The sequence below is a fragment of the Budorcas taxicolor genome, chromosome 2, assembly GCF_023091745.1.
Source record: "Budorcas taxicolor isolate Tak-1 chromosome 2, Takin1.1, whole genome shotgun sequence".
NCBI classification, from domain to species: Eukaryota; Metazoa; Chordata; class Mammalia; order Artiodactyla; family Bovidae; genus Budorcas; species Budorcas taxicolor.
Genome location: NC_068911.1, coordinates 78,889,328 through 78,905,220, shown reverse-complemented (window position 1 = coordinate 78,905,220; position 15,893 = coordinate 78,889,328). Strand labels below are relative to the sequence as shown.

General features: G+C 36.0%; 1 protein-coding gene across 1 annotated transcript in view; it reads left to right on the top strand.

The window, feature by feature from the left end:
• Positions 1-15,893, top strand: part of SLC4A10 (solute carrier family 4 member 10) — a 236,428-nt gene that overhangs the window by 210,548 nt on the left and 9,987 nt on the right. Inside the window, exons 21-23 of the mRNA XM_052663982.1 lie at positions 639-707; positions 6,735-6,908; positions 7,625-7,747. Of these exons, the coding sequence (XP_052519942.1) occupies positions 639-707; positions 6,735-6,908; positions 7,625-7,747 (366 nt within the window). The remainder of the gene's footprint in view (positions 1-638; positions 708-6,734; positions 6,909-7,624; positions 7,748-15,893) is intronic.

Here is a 15,893-nt window from a genome sequence, read left to right as displayed (position 1 = left end):
TCCAGTTCTGGGAAGCAGTCACTCATCTCTGACTAGCTTGTGACCTGAGTTTACTGTATGCCTACACAAAAGAAAGTTTCTAATTTCTTGTCAGTGGATAGATATGTTTGAAATTAATATTACTTCATCAAGGGAGAGGCATAGAGATAAGCAGCGCCATGATCAGGGCCACGTGTACAGTTTCGTATTTTAAATGTTCCATAAAATTACGACATGGACATCGTTAATGGATATACTTTTTTTTATGTTTAAAATAATTGAATTCATTTTAAAGATTTTAATTCTTTTTAAATAATTGAATTCATTTAAATTTCCCTAATGTAGCATAATAATATACTTGATATTTATTATTATACATCATGTGATTTTATTGATTTTGACCTATTAAATATGTCTAATAGACTTATTATTATCTCTTTTTAGATATTGGGAAACTAAGGCACAGAAAGCTTAGGTAACTTACCTGAGGCTATGCAGCTAAAAAGTGCTAGAGCTGGGATTTGAGCCTGTGTCTTCTGACTCTGCCCCATACTTCTAAAATATTTACCTTTCTGTGTTTTTCTTTGGAAGTACAAAATGTCTCAACCACATTATATTTGAAAATAACCTCTGCCTTTTTTCTAATTGTTCTTTTACAGTTCATTCCTATGCCAGTGCTATATGGAGTGTTTCTTTATATGGGTGCTTCATCACTAAAAGGAATTCAGGTAAATTACTTTATAATAATATAATAAGTAAAGTATATACAGTAAAGCTGTGATGACATATCTTACGGTCTGTTGATGCAAAGTCACTTGAGAGCTAAGAAAATGTCGTTATCTGAGGAGTAGCTTTCAGTCTACCGTTAAATTTCTTTAAAATTTCTTAAAAATGGTTCATAATCTGAGGGTAATTCTGTTTACTATGAGTGTATTGAAACTGTGGGGCTTCCCTGGTAGCTCACACAGTACAGAATCTGCCTGCAGTGTGGGAGACCCAGGGTCAATCCCTGGGTTGGGAAGATCCCCTGGAGACAGGAATGGCTACCCACTCCAGTATTCTGGTCTGGAGAATCCCATGGACAGAGGAGCCTGGCAGGCTACAGTCTATGGGGTTGCAAACAACTGGACATCTGAGTGACTAACACACATACATGTTAAAACTGTAAAAAGTTTATACTTTATAATCCTTTTAGAAAAGGATATCAGTATATTTAAAACTATATAAAATATTAAAATGTTTTTAATCTTTGATACTGTGATGATATATGTGGATCAATGAAAATAGTAAAAAAAAATATACACAAAGATGTTCCTTGTAACACATATTATCAAAATATTGGAAACAATACAATTACTCAACAACAGTAAAATTAAGCAATCTATGGTTAATATAAATTTGATAAATTAATTTGAAATTTATAAATACAATGACCATAAGAATAACACAGTAAAAATGCTTATGACAAAGTGAAATGTGAGGTGAAACAGTGGGAAAACAAGTTGTAACTACCACAGGTTTAAGAAACTGTGAGTGTGGGTAGATTAAAAAGGAAGGTGGAGAAAGAAAAACAATTTGTTAAGGTAATAAGATTCTGGGTGATTTTTGCCTTTTATGTTTGCTTTTCTGTTATTATTGCAATTGTCTTTATAGAATTATTTTTATAAATTAATAAGGAAAACCTCATAGATTGTTTAATTATTGGTTAAATAAATATAGTTTTCACATTAATTTCCCATTGTTACCTAAAAATTTCTATAAAACTTATTGGCTTAAAACAGTAAACATTTATTATCTCACAGTTTCCATGGGTCATAAACTTGGAAATATAATAGCTGGGTGATTTTGGCTCAAGATGCCTTATGTGGCCGCTGACAAGATGTGGACAAGAACTGCAGTCATCTGAAGGCTTGGATAGGACTAGAAGGTGTTTATCCAAGATGGCTTATCCCAACGCTGTGGGCAAGAGATGGTAGTGCCTCTCTGCCTATTGATAAGCGGCCTCTCCATCAGACACTTAGGTGTCATCACAACAGAGTGTCATCACACATCACACCCAACGTCCATCCGAATGAGAAATATGAGGCAGAGTGAGGCTGAGGTCACTGTGCCTACTGACAGTCTACAAGGTCGCACATGGTCACTTCCACTTTTCTTATATTTGTTAGAAGCCAGTCATCGTGGCCAGTTTGCACACACGAGGAGGGAAATTTAGACTCCATCGCTTGAAGAGAATAATCAAAGAATTTGTAGACACATTTAAAAAATACCGCAAGAGGAACTTCCCTAGTGGTACAGTGGATGAGAATCTGCCTGCCAGTGCAGGGGACACTGGTTTGACCCCTGGTTCGGGAAGATTTGACATACCATGGAGCCACTGAGCCCGTGCGCCACAGCTATTGAGCAGCACTCTAGGGCCCCAGGTCACAATTACTGAGCCCGTGTGCCCTAGAGCCCATGCTCTGCGACGAAGGGTAGCCCCAACTTGCAGCTGGAGGAAGCCTGCATGCAGCAGTGAAGACTCAGAGCAGCCCCAAAATTAAATGAATAAAATTTTAAAACATTTTTTTAAGTGCCACAAGATTATTTAAATTTTGTACTGAGGCTGTTGGCAAATTATTCCTGCTTATGTTATTATAGTGGGTTGAATAGTACCCCTTCCCCGCACATCCACCTGGAATCTCAGAATGTGACCTTATTTGGAAATAAAGTCTTTGCAGATAAAATCAGTTATGGATTTCAAGAGGAGCTCACCCTGAATTTAGGATGAACCCTAAATCCAATGACTGGAGTCCTGATAAGAAGATGAGAGGGCACAGAGAGACACAGGGAAGAAAGCCACATAAACGTCTAGGCAGAGATTGGAATTTTGTCACCACAAGTCAAGGTATATCAGGAACCAACAGAAGCTGGAAGAGGCAAGAAAATTTTCTTCCCTTCAGCCTTCAGACAGAACAAGGCCGCACCAAAACCTCGAGTTTGAAATTCTGACCTCTCCACCTATGAGAAAATAAATTTCTATTGTTTAAGCCACCAAGTTGTAATCTGTTACAGCAGCACTAGGAAACTAACACAGATTTCTATTTAAAATTTCCTTTGAATAATCTTGTTTTATGACAAGACTGTTGTCATAAATTTTCTTGAAAAAGAGACTAGTTTGAGGATTATTTATTGTATAATTTATTTTTGTTGGCTAAAAGAAAATATAAATTGCCACTTTTTCTTTGACAAGATAGACTCATTACTGTTCAGTGACCTATAAAGGAACAGTCATCTGACTAAATGTTATTAATTCATCAAATTAACACTTTTTAAGTGGAGCACAGGGTGTTAGATGGTGAACTGGCACTTTAACAACAGACCACAAGAGAAACAGAAATAGAAGAGTTTTATCACTCATAGGTCTTCACAGGAAGGACCTGGCCTTGAGGGGCCATGCGGGGAGGCCAAGACGAAATAGAGAGAGAGAGAGAGAGATAGGACCTAGGGCAGATGCCTTTATTAGGGTCAGTGGGTGGAACACTTTGGGGTTGCTTGGCTAAGGCTGAAACTGGGCTTTTCAGATCGGAAGAGCAGGGTTTGGTGAGCTTTACAGAGGTCTTATCTAAGCGGTGCATAAGGAGGAGAAGGCACGGGAGGTTGTTGATCACAAGGCCCATTGGGGAAATTATACTAGGAACTTGTATTTACTTGTGACTCTGCAGGTAGCTATCTAAGGTATGCACTTGCATGAGGGGCTAGGGTAATTTAAGGTCGCTGCAGCCTGCTTGATCGGACAAAATGGGTGATGAGGCAGCAGGACCGTGGAAGATCTTGTCTAAACTCTCAACGCTGAGGGACAGGCAGTACAGGAACTCTTTTCCTGAGAAAATAATAAATCAGCTTCTGACCTTGGGAGAAGGAAAACCTCTTAGGCCCGAGGATGCTATTGGATGTCAGAACCAAGACATAACTTTAACATGATATTACTGTAAGATCACTAATCACCCAAAGTCGATAGGATGTGTTCATCCTGATACTGGATAAAAGTAACTTGGGAGGAGATGTGTTGAATCTTAAGAAATAAAGTACAATCCTCAGGGTTATAACTGAATGTTAATCACTGTTATAACACTTGAGAAGTGTTATGCATTTAATTTTACTCTAACTACATTTAATTTGTTCATTTATAACTTTATATATGAAAAATAAATTTTAAAAGAATTGGTCTGGTAAGACAGATAGGGAAGAGTGCTGAAGAGGTTTTGTTTGTTTGTTTTGCTGGGGTTTTTTTTTGCCTTTGGCAAAAGTTCTATGAGTACTAATTTCATCTGTAAGTGAAAAGTATTTATTATTAGGCCTCAGGCTCACATAAATACAGCAGCATAATTTTAAGAAATAAAGTAAAATCATTTTGATAGCTTCAACAGATTTTCTCCCCTAATTCCACTCACATGATTTTATTATACCCATGAACTTTGGAACTAAACAAGAATGTCAAATTTTGGAATTATTTGGGGCTGTGAATCTTTCAGATGAAAGTTGAGGAAAATATTATCAAAGACCCACGAGAAGAGTATAATGAGTTCTAAATAGCACAAATGAAACATCAAATAGGGTCTCACACTAAGAAACAGAGTTAGTGAAAATTTTAGTGAGCCCTGAACTCAGGGAGCTGAAATTCCTATTTGGAATATTGTGGCTACCTGGATGGAGAAATGGGATGCTGATATTAGGATAAGATCAAAGGTACATGCAAAACTCAGAATACATTTATCATGACTATCATTAGGTACTTGAGTAGTAATAATTAAAAATGTGCAGAATATCAGCAGTTCAAGAGACATGTTAATTCGTTACCCCGTTTGTTTGAAGAATCTTGTACATTACCTGTTTGGCAATATTAAGAAATTTATCTAGGTTTCTTATTGTGCAACATGACAGGAAAAACAGAACATAGTGTTCTTATGAACGCTGTTTCTGTACTCAGATATATAACTACATTTATATTCATTCCAGCACTTTAAGGATCCAAAGTAAAGCAAATGTGCCATTTAAGCAATAACAATGGAATCACCCACACACTGAAGTACAGTTATGCAATAACATAACTTCACACATGGAGAAATGGTAGCTGGGGAAAAAATTAGTTCTATAGAAATTGAAACATTCATTTATAGCCCTGAGGATTTAACTTTATTTTTTTCCCTATTCCTGTCTCCATCATGCACTGAGTTTTATTTATTTAATGACATGTAATTTTAAGAGATATTTAGGAGTTAGAGATAAAAAGACCCAGTGAAATATTTATGGACAATATAGAGAAGAACAGACCAGGAACTAATTCAGCACTTAGTACTCTGCATAGGTTTTCAACAAATTTTTTGGAAGGTATAAATGAATATAACTAAATAAATGGACACTGGATGGACTCAACTATGTGTGATTCTGGTTTAGATGCCCCAGGGAAGGTCATGCTGTGCCATGAGACAGGTAAAAACAGAAGGAAAGTGTTGAACTGGGGATATGAGAAGGTGTCATCATGTAAAACATGATGGATGACACTACACTGACACTTATTTGACTCTATGGGCATTTTTGTTCCTTGGCGTATTCGAGTAATTTTGGAAAGTTTGATGAAGATTGCTTACAATATTCTCATATAAATTAGCTAAGGACTAAATCTAATGTTACTCTTGAAACACATAGGAGATATTCCATGGTATGAAATAGAACTGACAGTGATTGAAACTGTCATTTTCTAAATCATCACTTCTTGTTGGAAACATTGAAAACTGTAAAATTTGGCCTGAGAAAAATTAAACAAAATGATCTGCATAAAACAAAGCTAACATGCAGTACATTTTGTTAAGTAAAATATGATTGAAGATTTCAGATTCTTGTGGACATTTAATCTATAAAGTTTGAATTGAGAAAATTAACTTTGATGGATAAAAATGTCAAGGCTATTAAAATAATATCTAGTCCAAAAATAAAGTACTGTCTTTATGATAAAGTTTAAACAGAAATAACCTTGATCCAGATGAAAATAATGTTAATAAGATACAATTGAAAATATATATAAATGAGGAAACTGATCAATAAATTAAACTGTTAAAATGTGCTCTTTATTAATTATTAATACTTTATTAATAATAATTCATCTAGGTTAAAACTTTATGGCCAAGGCATTTGTATTTTTAGAAACAGCACCAAAACCTTTTATGGGGATGAAAGTGACAAGGTCAAAAAAGCAGAGTCAAAATAAGGAGGTCCATCCTAAACAGCAGCTGCATGTGAAGTTAGAGCTCAAGACAGAAAGAGCTGCAGTAGAGACTGAGGGCTGAGAATCTAGCAAGTATGTGAACGTTGAAACAGTGGGTATGGATGAAATATTCAGTAAAGAAGGATGCAGGGAACCCCAGTACTTAAAGGACAAATAAAGGAAGAAATTGACATGAGATGATGAAGACGAGGGTGATGATTATGTTTTGTCTCAAGGCTATACTCTCTGAGGGAGCAATGTTTAGCATTGGCATCAGTGTTATTAAACTCTTCCAAATTATAACCTGTATCCACATTGGAGAAAATATGGGATATTATAAAACTGAAGTTGTGGTATTTCAGAAAGCACACTTAACAATCCCATAGTCCTGATGCCCAGATGTCAATGTAAGTGTGATCTAGGTGTACCATATATTGGACTATATTATACATTTACTTGTCCTACTTTTATTGTTGTCTGTAGAAAGCAATTTAGTCTGTTTATCTTTTAGTTCTTTGATAGAATAAAGCTCTTCTGGATGCCTGCAAAACATCAACCAGATTTTATATATCTAAGGCATGTGCCACTTCGAAAAGTCCATCTCTTCACAGTTATTCAGATGAGTTGCCTCGGCCTTTTGTGGATAATAAAAGTTTCACGAGCTGCTATTGTCTTTCCCATGATGGTATGACACTTCTAAGTCAGCTCTTTTTCTCCCTCTGATTTTCTGCTCTCACTAAAAATCCATGAACAAATTGGAACAATAGAATAATTTTGAACAGTTATTGGAAACCTTGGTATAAACTTTAGCCACTAAAACTAGTAATTAAAATTGGGTTTTAGATTATATATGAATTTCAGTGATTCATACTAGTTTTATCTCTATCATTCTGAACATTAGTTTCAATTAATTAAAGTTGGGTGGAAAATGTAAAGTTTCACAATTTAACTTTAAAGATATACTAGCAAATCTGAAAAGTTAAGGAAACTTTAAAAAATTAAATTTTATTAAATATTTTAGATGAGTTTCAAATATTTCAAAGCTAAAGTATTAGAATTTGAATGACTATGAATGATTAAAATATTATCAGCATAGTTATTAAAGGTTTAATATTCTTAAAGTGTTTTTCAGGAAATGGTCAAAAATATAGTTTTTTTCATTGCTTCTTTAAATGCCTCCTATAATGGGTAAAATCATAGCCATTATTCTGGAGATGTGGTAAGAAAAGAAATTGAAGGAAGCAAAAGTTAGACAATATCTATTATACACACATATATCAAAATTTCACTTTAATATCAGACCTAATTGTAGTTGACTTGTTTCTACCAAAAAACAAAACAAATCTAAATCTCCCTTTTATATTTTTTCCTTGTTTTAAAATCTTTTATTATTTCCTTCAGGTGTTAGCTCTGGTATTTGTAAGAAAATTGATGGACTTTTTGTTTACCAAACGGGAACTCAGCTGGTTGGATGATTTAATGCCTGAGAGTAAGAAAAAGAAACTAGAAGATGCTGAAAAAGAAGTAAGTCAGAGCAAAATCAATATCTTATAAAGAAAAAGCAACATGTGCACAGTAACAGCTCTGCAAAATAAATTATTGTGTTTGTCTTTAGTGATTACTAAGAAGCACAGGTGGACTACTATGAAAGATGAGTGTATCAAATCATAAAGCTGAAACTTGAACAGAGAGAGCACATATCTTATATGAGCAAACTCTAGTGAAATATGCAAATACTTTGTACTTCATTATCCTTCGAATTATAAGGTTTATTTTTCTGATTTCTCCCCTTAGGATGGCAGAAACTTGCTGATCCTTAACTGTTTCCAAATTGTGATCAAACAGTGATTGCTTTTTGGTTGAATATGTGAGAAGAAAAAAAAGAGACATTATTACTGTTGATATGTTCCTAGGGAACAAAGTTTTAATCAAAAGATTCTAATTCTAGTTAAAGATAAAATTAGTTATTCTTGAAATATATGGAAATGTTTAATAGGAAAGCATGTTGCTCTGATTTGCTTTCATCACTTCGTGGCCTTTTGGTTAGATCAAGTGTGAGTTTCTTTCAAAGTGCTTTCAGTTCAGTTCAATCACTCAGTTGTGTCTGACTGTTTGCAACCCCATGAACCGCAGCACGCCAGGCCTCCCTGTCCATCACCAACTCCCGGAGTTCACCCAAACTCATATCCATTGAGTCGGTGATGCCATCCAACCATCTCATCCTCTGTCATCGCCTTCTCCTCCTGCCCTCAATCTTTCAAAGTGCTTTAGGACTGAGTAAATATTGTTTGAGAAACTTTGGGGATTTTATTACTTTCACAAACTACTGATTTATCCTATTCTGTTTTACATGTTAAAACAATTTAAGTTTTATGACATTTAAAATTCATGTATAAATCTGGATCTATTTTGAAGGCTAGTAGTCATAATATTTTTAAAGTATTGCAAAGAGTATAAATGAAAAATAAATGACCAGTGCATCATTTAGCAGAATGACTGAGTCCATAAATTGTAAATCAGAAGAACAAAATTTCTGTGTAACTGGAAATGAATTTGAAAGAAAATACTTAGTGAGACTTGTGCATTATTCCCTCCATTTTTTCTTCTACAAAGCATTCAGTAAATGTATTTAGTTTCCTCTCTGTGGTATATTTTCCCAAGCCATGGGCATATTCCTCTTTCTTCTGGGGAGTTTGTTTGCAAACATTTCAATGGTCTTAGGTTTTACTTAACCATTAGATGAGTCCAGATTAGGCCATGAAGTCTAATGGGATTTCTGCTCAGATGTTTCTACAAACATCTCTACATAATATGTGACTGTCTGGCATTTCTTCACGTTTCCATGGTGAAAAGATTGTCCTATATGTTGTAGAAGGCATACTTTGAATTATACTTCTAGCCATACTAAGGGAATGGCAGATCACTCCAGTATTCTTGCCTCAAGAACCTCATGAACTGTATGAAAATTAATACTGATATAATGTTGAAAATGTCAATATAAAGTTATCAAGCTTCTTTATTTTTCTAGGGTTGATATACTCATATTTAAGTATGAGAAATGTTTTTTTAAATAGTGCTTTAACTGTTTTTCTGTTTTTTCTAAGCTTTAACTACTTTTCTAAGTTTATACTCTCATTTAAGTGTGAGAGATATTTTAATAGTGCTTTAACTAGGATATTTGGATAATCTGTATATGATTTTAGGGCTTTATTAAAGGTTTGCAGTCCTCCTCAGGTACTATTCAAGAAAAATGCAACAGAATTTGGTATAAAATAAATGTAAATAAAGTGAACATGAGTATAGAAATATTAAAGGCTTAAACTATTCATACTTGACATAATTAAAATTTATTTCGGTTGAAAATAATTTCTAAGAAGTTTCAAATTCTAAGGAAGACAACTTTGAATACAAAACTCGTTGACCACAAGGTTTTCCTTAGATTCCCTGATAATGAGAATGTTAAGTATTCTGATGCAGTAACTTGTAAATGTAATTTTGCCTTATTTTCCTGCTTTGATTTCCTGTCAAATGTCTTTACTATTTCTGTAGGAATCAGCTAGCAACAGCCCCAGGCATACAATCATATCTTCTACAGCATTCATGTTATGCCATATCTGTACCATGGAGTATTCTTGCCCTTCTACTTTGTAAAAAGAAAAATACCATGTATATATCATTGTTATCATCTTTCAGTCACTAAGCCGTGTCCCACTCTTTGCAGCCCCATGGACTGCAGCATTACAGGCTCCTCTGTTCTCCAGTATCTCCTGAAGTTTGCTCAGATTTGTGTTCATCAAGTTGATGATGCTATCTAACCATCTCATTCTCTGCCACCCCATTCTCCTTTCGTCTTCAGTACTTGCCAGCATTAGACTCTTTTCCAGTGAGTTGGCTCTTCGCATCAGATGACCAAAATATTGGAGTTTCAGCTTTAGCATCAGTCCTTCCAATGAATATTCAGGGTTGATTTCCTTTAGGATTGACTGGCTTGATCCATATGAATAGTATATACAATATATTATGCTTAATATTTCTTCCCTTTTTTCATTCAAAGAAAGTTTCATATTCTTCCTTTATATGTCTGTGAAATAGGAGAAAGCAAATTTGACAGTAATCATAAATGTATTAGAATATGCTATTTCCATTGCTGAGAACCATTCACATAGCTGCATATGTATGGTACTCATATGTATGTGTGCCATATGTCCATTTTGGAATTTAGTAACTTCAGATAGGCAGAGATGCTATGGAATGAGCTTCTAATCTTTTTACATTATAGACTCATTATATACCAATGGTTATTGACTGTTTTATGATGTAGATAAAGAATTTAGAAGTAATATTACTAAATCTTCTAAGTATTTTCTAAAAGGATTCAAAAAGAGGTAAAGGATTTATTGAGGAAAAGTTACAGCTGTATCCTTCAGTTCAGAGTATGAGAAAAACTAAAGGAAAATGCCTTACAATACATTAATCAGGTAGGTTAACAGACCTTTAAATTCTCCATTAGATTAATATGATGTACTTTAATGTGATCCTCAGTACTTATAAAAAAACAAGTAAACCAATAATATAGTCATGAAATAATCCATAGTAGGACATTAAAATATAGTTCTGACCAGTGCAACGAAAGATAATTCTACATTTGACAACTGGAGAGAGAAAGTATAATTTAAAGATATTAACTTTCTAAGCTGGAATTAGTATTAAAAGAATATGATCAGTATAGAGAGTAGGAAGATTTAAGAAAGATTATACTGAAACTCAGAGAGGGCAATGGCAATGCACTCCAGTACTCTTGCCTGGAAAATCCCATGGACGGAGGAGCCTGGTGGGTCGCAGTCCATGGGGTCGCTGGGAGTTGGACATGGCTGAGTGACTTCACTTTCACTTTTCTCTTTCATGCATTGGAGAAGGAAATGGCAACCCACTCCAGTGGTCTTGCCTGGAGAATCCCAGGGACAGCAGAGCCTGGTGGGCTGCCATCTATGGGACCGCACAGAGTTGGACACGACTGAAGCAACTTAGCAGCAGCAGCTTACTGAAACTAAAATTCTGGTTGATTTTCTACTTGGTAACCCAGATTTCGATATTTCATTTGCTTGAGGCTTATGGACTCCACTGAAGAGTATGATCTTACTGTAGCATCTTATACCAAGGCCCAGTCTTCCAGGAAAAGACTGGAGAAGACATTTACATGAATGTGGTAAATGAACAAGTTCTACCCAAAATGTTGCATTTCTGCAATTACTTAAATTAATTGAGTAACTCTGATTGTGATCCGGAAAGATGGTAAAGAGCAGAAATGTCTCAGTTCACTGAGATTTGAATTTTAAGTAGACTCACCTCTTGTCCTTTTGATGATAGTTACAAGCTTGTACCTTTATCTTTCGGGGCTTTACTATCAGTAGCCCACTTCTGGTCTTATGGCATTGAGAAAACATTAGTTTGACCTTAAAATTCAATAATGAGTTAAGCAGAATAAATAGCTACACAGGCCAGTCCAAGGTCGCAGAGCTTCTGTTCCAAATTTTCATGTACTTCATGCATATGCATATGCATATGGTTCAGTTTTTAGAAAGAAAGGATTATAATCAGGATAGAAATGAATATTGGAACCCTGACATTTTGCACATTGCTCTGTGTAAAGGGAAGACTGCAGAATCAAATTCTGGATGTCCAAATGTGCTCAGAGTACCAACACACTTTACTTCCTACTTCAGTATTCTCTAGGACATTGTACACATTTGACAAAAGGGCTGCTGATAAAGCAGAAAGCCCCCCAGAATGTTTGCTCCTTGGTGAGGGAGGAGGAGGAGGTTAATGTTAGATAAATCCTAGAAATTCACCTCTGCTCAGTGATCATGATATTGACATCTCTTGGTTTGTGGGAGGTTCACTCCAACATATATGCTATGGTGAAGAAAAGGAGGGGTGCAATTGGGACTTACGATCTGTCTGAAACAGGCTTGTGAGCAAGGCCAAGATTATACATATTAGAGAGCATATCTTATGCTAAGAAAGATCAGCATCAGTTGTAGATTTAGGAAGCATGGCCTAATTATTGTACAGGCAAATCTTACTTCTAGTTGAATCTCAGAGCAAGGCAAGCATATTATTCTTCCTCAAGCAGTGGTTTTCAAAGTGTGGTCCTAGGATCTCTGTGGTATCAGCCAACACCTGTCAACTTGTCATAAATCTGAATTCTTGGACCCTACTCCAGAGCTACTGAATCAAAACTCTGGATATGGGCCCAGAAATCTGTGTTAACAAGACCTCCAGGTGATTCTCATGAGTTCTGAAATTTGAGGTATGACCTTTCCTAAACCCCCAAGCTCTGTATCACCAGAATATATTCCTCTAAATCCAGAGTTACTCTGTCAGAATTTTTTAATTTTATAATAATTTTGATAAGTCAATTAGAGAAACTGAATCAAATATGCTGATGAAAAACGTATGTTGCATCCATCTGTTTATATGAATTCTATATGGACTACTCCTCCCCCCCCATTTTTTTCTTTTCAGTTTTCATCGTTCAAGTGAGTAGTTGTATGTATTGGCCCTTCTGCATATTGGAAGTCTTAAGGAATATCTCTTATAATATTTTATGGTTTACAAATAATTTTAGGGGTGTGCATGTATGTTTGTATGTGATGTTTGTAGCATTATCTATCCTATTAGTAATTGAGGAAGGAGATGCTCAGGCACTTCATGCATTCTGTTGCATTTCATATTCTCTTGCATGAAATTGAAGGGGTTGAACTTGATTTCTGAATTCCCTTCCATTTTTTAATATCTAAGAATTCTAAAATTGCTGAATGTTTTCTCTAATACTCTGGACACCTTTGTGAACATTGGCTCTGTGCTGCTGCTGTTTGTACTTTGAGCTGTTTTAGGACTCCTCCATAGATACAGATTTTACATGAAAAATGGATACAGTAGCATGCTATCTGTTTCACTAAAGGTAGAGCATTTATTAGATATCATAATATATGAATTGTATTTTTTACACTATCACAAACCATAATTCAGATTCATGATCTAACTATATGTAAACCCTTCATCAAAACACACAATTTACCTCTGATTTTGTTTTCCTTTCCTACTTAGCACAGGCCTTTCGCCCCAGCCAGGCTAGCTGTTTGTTATTGTGAAAACATGTCTTATTTATTCCTACCGTTTATTACCTTGTTTCTTCCTACTTAAATTTCTTACTTTCTATTACCAAACTGATCAAATGAGACTGGCCCAGATACCACTGCCTCTTGTTCTATTCTTCTTACAGTGATCCTTCTTGTCCTCTAAGAGTAAGGTTTATGACTCTCTTTTCATTGTATGCCCAGTACCTAGCATACAACCTGTCATGAGAAATGTATTTGCTTATTGGATTCATGAATAGCTCCTGGATTATTCTTTTTATTCACTGTGTGCTTAGCACATGATACATACCCAGTAAATGTTTGAGTGCTGTTGAAGAGATTCATTTTTAAGCCTCTATATTTCTGCTTTTTACTGGGTATAGAATCAACTATCCTTCACTTGTTTAGTATCAGAACAATGCTTTGGCTATCTGAATAAAAAGTTGGTGTTCAAATCAGACTATGAACATTCCCGTAGTCAAATTGGCAAAACCTCGTCAAGTGCTCTTTGGTAAACTTTGATCATCATCCTTGTAGAACTCAGCAGATTTTTGATGGACACTGTGTAAATGAAATGCTGAATGGAACTCATTTTAGGATATTTCAGACTAACAAAGTTAAGGATACCCAGTAAGCTTTTTGCTTTCTCTCTCATTCCTTGTATGATGGAGATAAAAGAGGTTGTGATTGTCGTGACGGCTAGTGCCTGATTTGACTGCTCCTCCCCAGAAAGTCTCGATTTTTGGCTTCCTCACAGAGCTGCCTGGGATGCAGCCGGCCCTCTATCCCCAAGCTCTGGGGCCCACCCAGCTTCCTTCTGGCACTGAAGGCAGCGGCTGCTCCGCCACCCTTCTCTTCAGATAAGCATGGCTTGGAAATGCTATCTTTAGAGGTGATGAGTTTTTGTTTGGATAGAATTATGACTAGTATAAAGCCCACACATGCTAACAAGCCACAGAGTGCAAAATAATTATTGAAAGTAATTTGAGAGAAAAGTGGAAAATCATCTGAGGAAAAAAACAAAATTGTTCCCAAAGCTTTGATCCAATTTTTTCTTTTAGATTGAATCTTGAGCCTTAGTTTTCTGTTGCCAGGTAATCCAGGCATTGATGGCACCGTTGTCTTCAGTTCCTTTATTTTTTCCCCAATTTTTACTCTTTATTATACCTTTCTACCTGGCTTATTTACATTTTATTATGAGTTGGTCAGAAAAGATACTACATACCAATCTTACCTTTCAATAGACAACCAAGAAAAGAATTACATATTGTTTGTATTTGGTTTTACTTAAATAACATTGGGGATTGGTGATTGTTTTCTCTTTATGTCCCTCCATGTGCCTCATCAGGGCTTCCCTGATAGCTCAGTCGGTAAAGAATCCGCCTGCAATGCAGGAGACCCCAGTTCGATTCCTGGGTCAGGAAGATCCTCTGGAGAAGGGATAGGCTACCCACTCCAGTGTTCTTGGGCTTCTCTTATGGCTCAGCTGGTAAAGAATCTGCCTGCAATGTGGGAAACTTGGGTTTGATCCCTGGGTTGGGAAGATCCCCTGGAGAAGGGAAAGGCTACCCACTCCAGTATTCTGGCCTGGAGAATTCTGTGGACTATATAGTCCATGGGGTCACAAAGAGTCGGACACGACTGAGCAACTTTCACTTTCACATGTGCATTAAGATAACCTTTTCTATAGAAAAAGTAACCTTTTCTTCCTTAAAGGATAAATGTGTTCTACCCATGGCCTCAATGGTGTGCATATAAATTAATATGGTCCATGTATCATTGCCATATATAGAAACTAATCCATTTGCAAGGCATGCGTCATTTTAGACTACGGATTAGCTCTGCACAAGTGCTTAAATATATAATTTCAAACCAATGATACTGTCTACTCACTTTGAATTAGTTCTGATGGTACCTCCACATGATAACATGGGGAACAGGCATAATACATAAGAAATAATATATATCTTAGAGGTCTTCAAAGAAAAATTTTCCTTGAAATGTAACAGAGAAAGAGAATAGAATAAATTCCCATAATGCAAAGGGATAACAGCTACATGTCAATAGTATCACAGAGTACAGATATAACACTGGGTTGGTTGGGAGGGCAGCTTCTAAGCAGAGAAATAACAGATCCCATACAGTCCTCTGACCTCTCCTTTATTACATAGCATAGGTTGGGCAGAGGTATTCTAGGGCCTAAGGCCTCAGCAGAGGCTGAGGGCTCAGCAGAGGGGAGCCTGCCTGGTCACAGGTTAGATCTGTACAGAGAGCATTTCAAGAGTGAAAACAAGACCTGCCCCCACATTGCCTCATAAATTCATAGGCTAGCTGAAGAGGAGGTAGAAAAACACCATTTCTTTTAAGTAACAAGAAATATGGTTGTGGTTCTTCAGATTAGGCAGCATGCAAGTTGAGGACCCTAGGAATAGACTTGTATGCCAGAAAAAATAACATCAACCAAAGCTGATTTAGACCAGCCAAGCTTCTGCTAAGCTACTGAAAGAGGGAAAGCAATGACCCTCCAGGGC